This window comes from Fragaria vesca, unplaced genomic scaffold (genome assembly GCF_000184155.1).
Source record: "Fragaria vesca subsp. vesca unplaced genomic scaffold, FraVesHawaii_1.0 scf0513160_u, whole genome shotgun sequence".
NCBI classification, from domain to species: domain Eukaryota; kingdom Viridiplantae; phylum Streptophyta; class Magnoliopsida; order Rosales; family Rosaceae; genus Fragaria; species Fragaria vesca.
Window position 1 is genome coordinate 559,064 of NW_004443448.1, and position 11,244 is coordinate 570,307.

General features: G+C 39.2%; 3 protein-coding genes, 1 non-coding gene and 1 pseudogene across 5 annotated transcripts in view; 4 read left to right on the forward strand and 1 right to left on the reverse strand.

Annotated features, from left to right (window-relative positions):
- Nucleotides 1–67: 67 nt before the first annotated feature.
- Nucleotides 68–633, reverse strand: LOC101292764. Its single transcript, XR_185515.1, has 3 exons — nucleotides 402–633; nucleotides 265–324; nucleotides 68–145 (listed from the first exon to the last, which is right to left on the reverse strand). It is a non-coding gene; the product is annotated as an uncharacterized LOC101292764 (transcript).
- A 520-nt stretch (nucleotides 634–1,153) lies between these two features.
- On the forward strand, nucleotides 1,154–2,461 carry LOC101292765 (vinorine synthase-like). Its single transcript, XM_004310135.1, has one exon. The coding sequence runs from the start codon at nucleotides 1,154–1,156 to the stop codon at nucleotides 2,459–2,461; it is 1,308 nt and encodes a 435-aa protein (XP_004310183.1).
- Nucleotides 2,462–3,684: 1,223 nt separating this feature from the next.
- On the forward strand, nucleotides 3,685–5,172 carry LOC101292960 (annotated as a pseudogene). Its single transcript, XR_185516.1, has one exon. The product of XR_185516.1 is annotated as a vinorine synthase-like (transcript).
- Nucleotides 5,173–5,371: 199 nt separating this feature from the next.
- Nucleotides 5,372–7,191, forward strand: LOC101293257 (vinorine synthase-like). The gene is made up of 2 exons (XM_004309980.1): nucleotides 5,372–6,703; nucleotides 6,835–7,191. Exons 1-2 carry the CDS (start codon nucleotides 5,422–5,424, stop codon nucleotides 6,879–6,881), a joined length of 1,329 nt encoding a protein of 442 aa, XP_004310028.1. The 5' UTR covers nucleotides 5,372–5,421; the 3' UTR covers nucleotides 6,882–7,191.
- Nucleotides 7,192–9,792: 2,601 nt separating this feature from the next.
- LOC101293063 (geraniol 8-hydroxylase-like) overlaps nucleotides 9,793–11,244 on the forward strand; it is a 3,307-nt gene continuing 1,855 nt past the window's right edge. The window contains exon 1 of the mRNA XM_004310136.1: nucleotides 9,793–9,880. Coding sequence (XP_004310184.1) covers nucleotides 9,793–9,880 — 88 coding nt within the window. The remainder of the gene's footprint in view (nucleotides 9,881–11,244) is intronic.

Genomic DNA, 11,244 nt, shown 5'->3' on the forward strand with positions numbered 1-11,244 from the left:
TGTAAACTCGGATCATCTTAGAACTCCGTTCATATTGAAATGATAAACACTTCTATGTTTAGAATACCTATGTCTAACTGATCATCGTCTTCAATCATGGCAGCATAGAAACTTGGAGCTACGTATACTATTTCAATGCCAAAATCTGGAGTCCATAAAAAAACCTCCGTAAAACAGCCACACTCAATTTGATACATAACCAACATGCAAGCCAAATCAAAAAATCAAACGGTTAATCTAATCAAAGGAACCACATCGAAGTACCTGAGCGAATGTGATCAAGGCCGAATCAACGCGATCACTATCAAGATAGAACTAATTTCACTACAGAACACAACGAAAATTATCAAACCACTGACATGTAAACAAAAATAGGGGGAAATCCCATTGATTCATAGTACCTTTGGAAGACGGAAGAAGCCAAAAGCGTCGGTGACACAAACCCAACCACCAAACCCGAAGCACCACCCGACTGGAACTCCAAAGATAACCTAAATAAGGAGAGACTCAATGAAGAGAAGAAGGGACTGCTGCGTCGGAGAGAAAGCCAAGCAGAGATGAGACCGAGAGAGAGCCAAGCAGAGATCGATGAGACGGAGAGAGAGCGACGAAAGCAAAAGAGGAAAAGGAGGTCTGCTGTGCGTGGAACAAGGTTTTAATTTGAGGAGAATAAACGTTGCCAAGATGAGGACACGCCTTGAGAGCAGTTGGCTAAACAAAGGACACATTTGGGGAGCAGTGGCAAAACAAATGAATTAATGACAGTTTTGCAATTTAACCCAAACTGGGGGCAAAAACACAATTCATCTAAATTGGGGGTAAAAACATAATTAAACAAAGATATGAACAGTGTTAGTTGCCTAATGCTCTAGTATATAGAATAGAATGGATCATGTATTCGCATTACGTGATCAATAGCAGGGCTTTCTGGGGAAATTGTTTCTAATCGACTTCTTCAATAGTTTGACCTCTAGAAGATGATGAAACAATTATTTGTCTGCAAGTGTATAAGAATCTGACATATTACCTAACCAAACAATGACACCCTAACCTATTTGATTCCTGTATAGATTTGATCAGACTACGAGAAAATTGACTGAACTGGATAACGTTAATACCAATCGAGTTCAAACGATCAATCTAGCTTATGAGAATGAAGGTTGATGTAGAAGTAACCTCCAAGGAGATTATCACTCCATCTTCTCCAACCCCAGCTCATCTTCGCCATTACCAGCTCTCCTCCCTTGATCAACTAGCTCCCCTAGTTTATAACCCTTTAGTCCTCTTCTACGAGTCCAATGACAAGACAGTGCCTAACATCACTGAAATATCCAGCCACCTCAAGAAGTCCCTAGCTGAAGTCTTAACCCTTTTCTACCCATTAGCCGGACGAATCAAACACGATTGGTGTGTTGATTGCAATGATGAGGGCATTCCCTACCTTGAAGCTCAAGTCAATTGCAAACTCTCTGACTTCCTTAAGAATCCGATCCCTGATCAACTTACCAAGTTCGTGCCATTTGAACTTGGTGATCATATTGACAAGGAGTTGGCCCTAGGGGTCCAGCTCAGTGTCTTTGACTGTGGAGGGTTTGCTATAGGTCAATGCGTTTCTCACAGGCTTGCTGATGCATCGTCTTATTTCATGTTCAGCAAAACTTGGGCAGCCACAGCCCGTGGCGAAGCCAACATAGAGCATCCAGACCTTTTTTCAGGAACACGTTTTCCACCGAAGGATGTTCTGGCTTATGATCCAAGCTTCAACATCAGCAAGAATAAAGTAACAAAGAGGTTTTTGTTCAATGCCACTATGTTAGAGGCTCTCAGAGAAAAATATGTGGAAGGCGCTTTTGGCTCAAAAGAAAACCAGAAACGCCCGTCACGGGTTGATGCTTTAACGTCTTTCGTGTGGAGTCGATATCTGGCCAATTCCATCAAGATTACAGGAGCTGATGATGAGAAGTTGTATATTATGATCCATGCTGTGAACCTACGCCCAAGGTTTGTTCCACCATTGCCACAAAATTCTTTCGGGAATATATACCGTGTTGCCATGACAGGTCCCTTGTTAAGGGATGCATGCAACACATATGGTCGGGCTATGGAGGAAGTACGAGCAGAAATAAAAAAGATAGACGATGAGTGCGTCAAAGGATTACAGCAGGGTGCTGAACAGTCATGGATCCCGGTCAATGAGAATACAGGTAGATTAACGGAACTAGAGCTGGTTTCGTTGGGATTCACTAGCTATTGCAGGTTTCCAGCGTATGATAATGATTTTGGTTGGGGAAGGCCTGCGTGGGTGTTCTCAGCACCATTGACCTTCAAGAACTTAACAGCTTTCATGGACACCAAAGAAGGTGATGGAATAGAGGCATACATCGGTTTGGAGGAGCAACTCATGGCTGAATTTGAAACTGATGCCGAGTTCTTGGCATATGTGTCTCCAAGTGCGCGCTGAAGAGTGCTTTGCTTGTTAACAAACGGCTACTAGTCTTATAATTCACACAACAACTTTGGTGACATCTATTTGGCAAATGAAGTAAGTTTTGAGTAAACGTGGTCATCTTTTGTAAGTAATTCTTATCTTCTGGGTATCAAAAGGTGAAAAGGGTGACCAGAATTACCAAAATCTCAACTTAGTTACAGAAAAGATGGTCTCTCAAAATCAACTCAACAAGTGTGCCTGGCTGGCTGGTCTGCTTTTAAGTTGTGGATTTCATTGAATAAAAGTATTTGTTCCTCCTCAATCTGAGCTGCTGCATATATAGATGTCATTCATGGGGTAATATATGCAGCTGCTCAGAGCATGAGAAATGTCGATCTCCTTAGTTCGCAGCAAAGTAATTTTATCTTCTCCCTTTGAGTTGAGATCCTGTTCTTAGCTCGTGTATTCTTCAGAAGTTTTTTTCTCTTTGTTTTGTTTGTTTAGAAGGGTTTTCCCTGTCTTTGCTCTTGTTCTGTTGGTTGTTTAAAATAGTTTTGTCTTCATAGCTGGTGCAATCAGACTCTGTAATTCAGTGTAAAAGTGTTTCAGCACTGTTATACATGCTTCTTAAATTATTATTATATGATATTGGATCATATTATTGACTTCCTGGACTAGTCTGTTGTCTGCATACTTTGCCTTTTCTTTGAAGTCTAAACTTTCTCATAATGCTTTTGTTCTTTCTTGTTAACAAGTATGTTAGGTTATTCTTACCTTCACTTCACACGCCACACATATCTACTATCCTGCAAGAAAACTATGACTAATGGTATACCAAATTACATATATCATCTCTCTGCTTTTCTTAGATTTTGGCACTTTGACATTATATGATATCCCTGTCATAATCTCACTGTAAGATCTTCTCTAGCTAATCCTCAGATCAATTCAGTTCTTTTATTTTTCTTCTAATTCAAGAAACGAAAAGAATTTATCTTTCTTATGATACTTGAGAAATTGAACAAAACAGAGTGTGATGCTATGTTGCACAAGTATCTAATCGTTAAAAACGAAAAGAAACACAGAAAGGACGTCATAGTGATATTAATTCTTGAGCAAGTATGTATTTTCTCTTTTATTTTTAAAATGCATTCATCCCCTTACTATTTAGCTGGAGCTCTATATAAGTCTCAGACTCTCACTGAAACACACACAAGCAAACCCAGGGCTAGACATACCCATTGTTTGTAGGAGATTTGTGATCATGAAGCTTGAAGTTGAACTTGTCTCTAGAGAGCTTATCAGACCTTCTTCTCCAACCCCTGACCACCTCCGCAGATACCAACTCTCCTTTCTCGACCAGATTTCTCCCCCAGTCTATAGTCCTTTGGTTATATTTTTTCATCAGCCGAGGCTGATAAAAAATTCGACATTGGTGATATAACCAATCGGCTAAAGAAATCCCTCTCTGATGTCTTAGTCCACTTCTACCCACTCGCTGGACGAGCAAATGACAACATGTTCATAGACTGCAATGATGAGGGCACACCCTTCTTGGAAACTCGAGTCAAGTGCCAACTATCTGATGTGATCCAAAATCCAGTTCCTAGTGAACTTAACAAGTTAGTTCCATATCAGCTACACGAAGTTGCTGATCTAGCCCTTGGTGTCCAGCTAAATGTCTTTGAGTGTGGTGGAATTGCAATTGGTGCTTGCATTTCTCACAAGATTGCAGATGCTTTATCATTTTTCATGTTCATCAAAACATGGGCGGGCACTGCTAGAAGAGATCATGGTCACCAGATAGATGATCATACAGTTATGTCTCCACGGTTTGTATCTGCCACACTCTTCCCACCAAGGAACATATCCGGGTTTAATCCAAGTGTTGGGATCACAAAGGAGAACATTGTTACAAAGAGGTTTGTGTTTGATGCTTCAAAGATAGATTTGATTAAATCAAAATATGGTGATAGTGAAGATGAACATGAGCATGAGCATGATAGCCGAGAAAGTCACCAAAGACCGCCATCTCGTGTGGAGGCTCTATCTGCTTTCATATGGAGTCGCTATGTGGCTGCAACTAAAGCAGGGACTGAAGCATCTGAAAGGGTCTATGCCATTGTTCATGCTGTGAACCTTAGGACAAGGATTGATCCACCCCTGCCAGAATGCTCTTTTGGAAATCTCTACCGAATTGCAGTCACGGTTCCACGTCTGGATACAGGGGAGGAGTGCTATGGCCTTGTAAGGCAGGTAAGAGAGCAAGTCAGTCATATCGACAAGGATTATGTGAAGAAATTGCAGGAGGGTAATGAACACTTGAGTTTTATCAAACAAAGCTCTGAGAATTTCACCAAGGGAGAGATGGTCACACTGAGCTTCACTAGTTTGTGCAGATTTCCTCTGTATGAAGCTGATTTTGGATGGGGAAAGCCTACTTGGGTCGGCTCGCCTGCCCTGACTTTCAACAACTTGGTTGTTTTCATGGACACTAAATCTGGGGGTGGAATAGAAGCATATATTAACATGAAGGAAGGAGATTTGGCTAAGATTGAAGCTGACAAAGAGTTCACTGCATTTGTTTCTAGTCGAAGCAATGACGAATGTCTGCCACTGCAGCTCTTGGTTCTCCCCTGTTGATTGATGTCATACATTCTAGTCTGCATGAATCTATGTATTATTGCTAGTGTATTTGGTAAACTGCTACTAGTGAAATCAGATTAGTAAACTGCTGCTTATATAATTTGACACAGTTCTTCATTGGAATTTGCAAATGCATATTGAATATATAAAAAATAAGCCAGAGTAACTTTGGGGTTTCCTCCAAGTTGTTGTGGACTTGTGGATAAATTATCTTATTCTATGGTACACATTGATCAGGAGAGTGAACAATTTTCTTTAACCAATTGTTGCTTTCCTTTGAACTATTCTAGTACTAATCAACCAAAGTTAGCAGAGATCTCCAGAAAGCTTAGCAGAGATAGATCAGGATGAAGATTGACGTAGAAGTAATCTCCCAAGAAACAGTAACACCCTCATCTCCAACCCCTCACCATCTCCGCCATCACCAGCTCTCCTTTCTCGACCAGTTAGCTCCACACGCCTACGTCCCTTTCCTCTACTTCTACTCCCTCCCCAACACTCACAGCCACACCCAAATCTCCACCCACCTCAAGAAATCTCTCTCCAAAGCCTTAACACAGTACTACCCTCTAGCCGGCCGAGTCAAACTCAACCTCTTTGTGGAGTGCAACGACTTTGGAGTCCCCTTCTATGAAGCTCGAGTCAAATCCCTGTCACTCTCTGATGTCATCACCAATCCCTCCCTTCCTGAACTGAACAACTTGTTGCCCTTCAAGCTCGACGAGCTCAAAGACATAGCTCTTGGAGTTCAACTCAATCTGTTTCGTTGCGGAGGAGTTGCTATTGGGTTGTGTGCTTCGCATCGAGTTGCAGATGGGTTGTCATATTTCACGTTTGTTAAGAACTGGGCATCAGCTGCTTGTGGGAATGAGAGTGTGAGTCCGGATTTTTCGGCAGCTTCGATCTTCCCTCCAAAGAATATGGATGGGTATAATGGTGTTCTTATTCCGAAAAGGAATGAAATCGTGACCAAAGGGTTTGTGTTTGATGGGTTGAAGATTGAAGCTTTACGATCAAAGTATGCAGAGGGCATTAGATTGAAGACCAAGAAAATCCCGTCTCGAGTTGAGGCATTGTCTGCTTTCTTGTGGAACAAGTTTATGGCTGCGGCAGCAAAAGAAGAAGGATCAAGTTCCAGAAAGTTGTACGCAGTTGTGTATATTATGGATCTTCGTTCGAGATTTGACCCACCTCTGCCGCAGCATAGCTTTGGGAACTATTACCGGGCAGCCACTGCAACTCCAACATTGGTTAATGGGGAGGAGAGAGGTGGCCTTGTGAGGCAGGTGATAGAGGAAATAGAGAAGATTGACAATAAGTATATGAGGAAATTTCAAGATGGCTATAAGGAACATTTGGATTTCATGAGGAGAAGAATGGAGAGGGCTGCAAAAGGAGAGCTGGTTACGCTAACGTTTTCAAGTCTGTGCAGGTTTCCATTGTATGAGGCTGATTTTGGTTGGGGGAAGCCAGAATGGGTGAGCATGGCTTCCATGAAAATCAATAACCAAATTGTTTTCATGGACACCAAATTGGGTGATGGAATAGAGTCATATTTTAGCTTCAAGGAGGAAGACATGGCCAAGTTTGAACTTGACTCGGAGTTCCTCCAGCTGATTTCTCCAATTGGTAATGTCAAGAAAAATCCATTTGCACGTCTTTAAATCTAAGTTGAATCAATCCATAACATTTCTGGTGTGGCAATGTGATCATATATGCATTACTCCTGCTATGAGTAATTTTATATGTATAAACTGTAGGTCTGTTACAAACTTATAGAATACATCTGTGGCTTAATAAGATGTGAATCTTGGATTCAGAGATGCATATGCTAGCAGCTCTTGATCACACACTCGAATCGATTCAGGTCTTCTTCCCTCAATCTTACTCGGAACTCTTCCATCACCGCCTTTTGTGTCCATCAGAAATATCATATTCTTGGCAGGTGGTGAGCTAACCCAAATTGGTTTTCCCCAATCCCCACCAAAAGTCTGCAGCCTCGTAGTGGGAACCTACACCAACCTGTGCACACAAAGAAATCCATGTCATCACTAGTGAGCATTCTTATAGCCTCCATCTGAGGCTCACATATCACCATAACATCCTCACTCAGTGGTAGCCCGTTTGCTTTCTTGCAAAAATATTCAATGCCTTTCCTTAATTCAGCAACAAAGCTATGTAACTCTGCCTCAGCAATCAGCATCCTCTGCTCCTACAATAAAGAACCCAACAAAGTTCTCAGCAGAGTAATTTGGTAGGGGAGGGACTGTTCTGTTTCGAATGTCCACATTTTGGTACAGTGCCGATAGCCTAGATGAGGATCTGAAATTTGCCGATAGCCCACATTTTCGAATGTCCATATTATGTGAACATTGATAGTTTCAATCTTTTGAAACGAGTTATGCATGTTTCACATTGTTTGAGAAGTGCCATCACAGGAGGCATCTGCATTTGTATGTACAAGTGTGAAATGCAGACGCCTATCGCCACTCCACTGCACTCAAACAAGCTGGCTTGAACGAGCAAGACTTCAAGAGATCCTGTGGCTGCTTCAGGGGATTCGCCCGAATGCAAAGAAATTTATTTAGTACTTAAATTTATTCACAGTGACAAACACCTATACATGTTCTTTTGCTTTTCTAGCACACTTTATTCTACTAGATATAACTAGGTGATGCCTGCGCGTTGCCGCGGTTTGCAATGCCGGATATTAACTACCGCAACTGCTTCTGTTTTGTTCAATATTGTTGTTGTTTGATATGCTGATGAATGCAGCAATATAACATAGGTGATGGACAAACGGCACGGACGGACAGAGTGATAAAAACCTGAATATATTGCAAGAGTACATGGTGAGTACATTAACTACCATGTTCATCTGAATATTGTGACTTTCAGGCATAAGTGGAAATAGCAGTTTGCGGTTTGCAATTGTAAGATATAAAAATTGGTACGAAAAGACATTTTTTAGCAAGACACGAACCAATTTTCCATGTGTACATGGGACATCATAGTAAGGGATAATAGGTGCCATTAACATTAAGCTTGTGTGTGCAATTCAAACGCGCGGGCATCACCTTCACCAAACAAAATCATTCAAAACCATCATCATATCACATTTTTTAGTCAATCTGTGTACACCAGTCATTTCTTTGTCAAACTTGTACCAATGTTGCTCCAATGAAATTCATCATCTGCATATTTGTTAAAGACATTCCATGTTTCTGGCTGTTCTCATTTGAAGCAGTATAAAAAATATATCACTTGGCCATATTTCAATACAACTACAATGCACAACGCAGTTGTAAATTGAACAACTGTACAAAATGAAGACAATCAAAATTCTTGTACTCAGTTCGTAAATGTTGAAGATCTTCTGCTTTTCACAAACATTTGATCCTGCAAATGCTGAAAAACCTTTGTTTTTTGCAAACATTCGACCTTGACAGTTTGCAAGTTATTTCATGCACAATAATATTGTCAAGGATATCCACATTGAATCTAATTATCTACTCTAGAACCCTACTAAAAAACCCAAATTGATACACCATACAACTGCATGAAATGACTTTGACAATAGATAAGATGACAAAAGTTACTCATGTTTTTCAGATCATCTCAATATGTTCCAAATGCAATCTTTTAAAAAAGAACAGTCTATAATCTTCCTACCATGAATACTGAACTTAATCTTTCTACTATGGATACTTAACTCCGGACTGATGCAGTCAATTTCAAGTTCATAATGTAACTATGTTTTGTGTCTTCTCCTAATTCACATGCACCCACACAGTACCAAAAATAAAACAATTGCCAAAATTTCCAAACATGAAAAATGAAATCAAGTGAAATTTGAAATGATTTTCAAAGCAAACCAAATGCAAATCTTCCCCTTTTCCTCTTCACCACAGTTTCAATAGCTGATACTGTGTAACTACCATATGAAAAAAAGAATAACGACATAAAAAACCCAATGATGAAAGAAAGATCACCATATGAATATCCAGAAAGAAAAAAAAAAGAAAAAAAAAGAAAGATTGAAACCAAACAAAGCCTAAAAAAAAAGAATTGAACAGAACATTTGTTCATACTGATTAGCAGGGCCACTGAGATGATTTGTTCATATGAAATCAGGTCCTTTCTAAATCACCAAACTAAAATGTATCAAATTCATGGTGATTTGAGTCTTTTGACTTACCACAATTTGACCCAACTCCTTAAGATGTAGATGAGAAAGCCAGTGTCTCCTGAACTGTCATTTCTACTATATGAAGATCATTTTGACTTATGTAAGTTGATGTTCTGAGGAGCAAATTCTGCCATATTGTGCCCATTATGCATAACTTCCACCGAAGACCCAAGATATATCAATTACCCTATTAGACCAGATATTTACTGAAGAAAATTCATGAACAAAAGGGGCCAAAGTTAACTGTTCTTACTTTTATATCTTTACCAAGTATTCCTGCAAGAGCCAATAGTGATGTGGTTTTCCTCTAGGGGGATCCAAAAGCAAAGTCATTCTGCAAGAATCGATTCAAATAAGAGTTGTTTGATAAGAGCTAGAATCCAAATGTGGGAATCAATAAATGATGAAAGTGTTACTACACACATACCATCATCACAGGTTTTGTCATAAGATCTATCACTGACAAAAACATATATACAACTTCATTGTTATCGAATCCACAACACCACTCCTCGCGCAAACCATCAGCATGAGGTACATGGTTTTTGATATGGATCTAAATGTTCCGGGCAATGTTTATGCAATGTCTGATCCAACACCAGCATATCAACTCAGAAGTGATTCATTTTGCATATAAAATCATAAACAGTTCTATTATATTGCCTCAATCAATCAATCACAGTCAACTAAGTGGACAACAAAGATTCATGCAAACCCTCTTTGTTTTTATATACAAACCCACTATATATACATACACACACAGCCTTGAACATCTTCATCTGTATGTTTTTACATGTCCATGCCAAACCCTCTTTGTTTTACCCTTTTTTGATCCAGTCTTGATAATTAAGTAGTAGGTAGCTTCTTTCCATCTGTGTACTAAACCATGTATGGCTCCAAGTTAATATATAAAAAGAAATGTAAACAATATGTGTATTCAAAGGTTACTCAACGTCTGTGTCTGATATATAATGATCATATATATGTGACAGATGAGAAGATGAGCTATTGTTGATGATGATTGAATCACTAATTGCCAACTTGTAACAATTTTCTCTATCTTTGTTTTGTTCTTTTTTTTACTTGCTTTTCTTAAAGCTTTTGACCTTAACAATTCATCTTTGGATTGAATCAGACAGAAAACTGAGGTTAAAAGACATGGATTTACTTTCCACCTGTAGAAAATGATTAGACAGCTTCAACTATTTTGGTGATGCAACACTGCTTCTGGTCCGAAACACACATTTCCTACAATTAATTTCATGAGACAAATTCAGAACCTAATTAGAATACACCTACACTACAGATACAACAAACCAAACAACTAAATACCTTATTATGTGAGGAAAACTGATCGATATTCACGCAAAATCAGAAATCAGGTAAACTATGCTCAAACTATGCACTCACAAATCAAAATCCCAAGAAAACTCACAGATCAAAATTGTTCATTTACCAGCATGCTCAAATTATGCACTCGCGCACTCTTCTTTGTCTGGATGCTTCCAATAAATGATATATGTATGGCTGAAAAGCAAGTACACATAAGAAGGTATTATGTATATCACCACATTTACTTAAATGACACACCAACAAATGATCCCCAAAGGTCATTGCACACACAACCAAATAATATCATCGCTGTAATTTCATGCACTAATATAATGATATCTTTATTTCTTTCTTTTTCACATTTGAACCTTTATGACTGTCACTGCCTGGAAACACAGACCTTCAATTTGATATTGTTCTTGGCAACACACTCAACAGCAAAAATGAGAACAATGTGTTCTTGCATAAACATTTGATACAATTGCTATTATATTTAGCAGAGAACAGAATTATCAATCACTCAAAGTCAAGCACAAATAACGTTATCCATCAACATCACACATCATCAATCTTTCAATAAACAACTGAAATGCATACTTGAAGATTGAACTGAATAATTTAAGGCAAGGGCTTTTATTAACTATCAGAA

What these genes read in the sequence shown, in the direction of transcription:
- LOC101292765 (XM_004310135.1), top strand. Translation starts at nt 1,154, where the DNA reads ATGAAGGTTGATGTAGAAGTAACCTCCAAGGAGATTATCACTCCATCT.
- LOC101293257 (XM_004309980.1), top strand. Translation starts at nt 5,422, where the DNA reads ATGAAGATTGACGTAGAAGTAATCTCCCAAGAAACAGTAACACCCTCA. An exon ending in CCAGCTGATTTCTCCAATTG is followed by an intron (nt 6,704 to 6,834) that starts GTAATGTCAAGA and finishes TATAAACTGTAG; the next exon opens with GTCTGTTACAAACTTATAGA.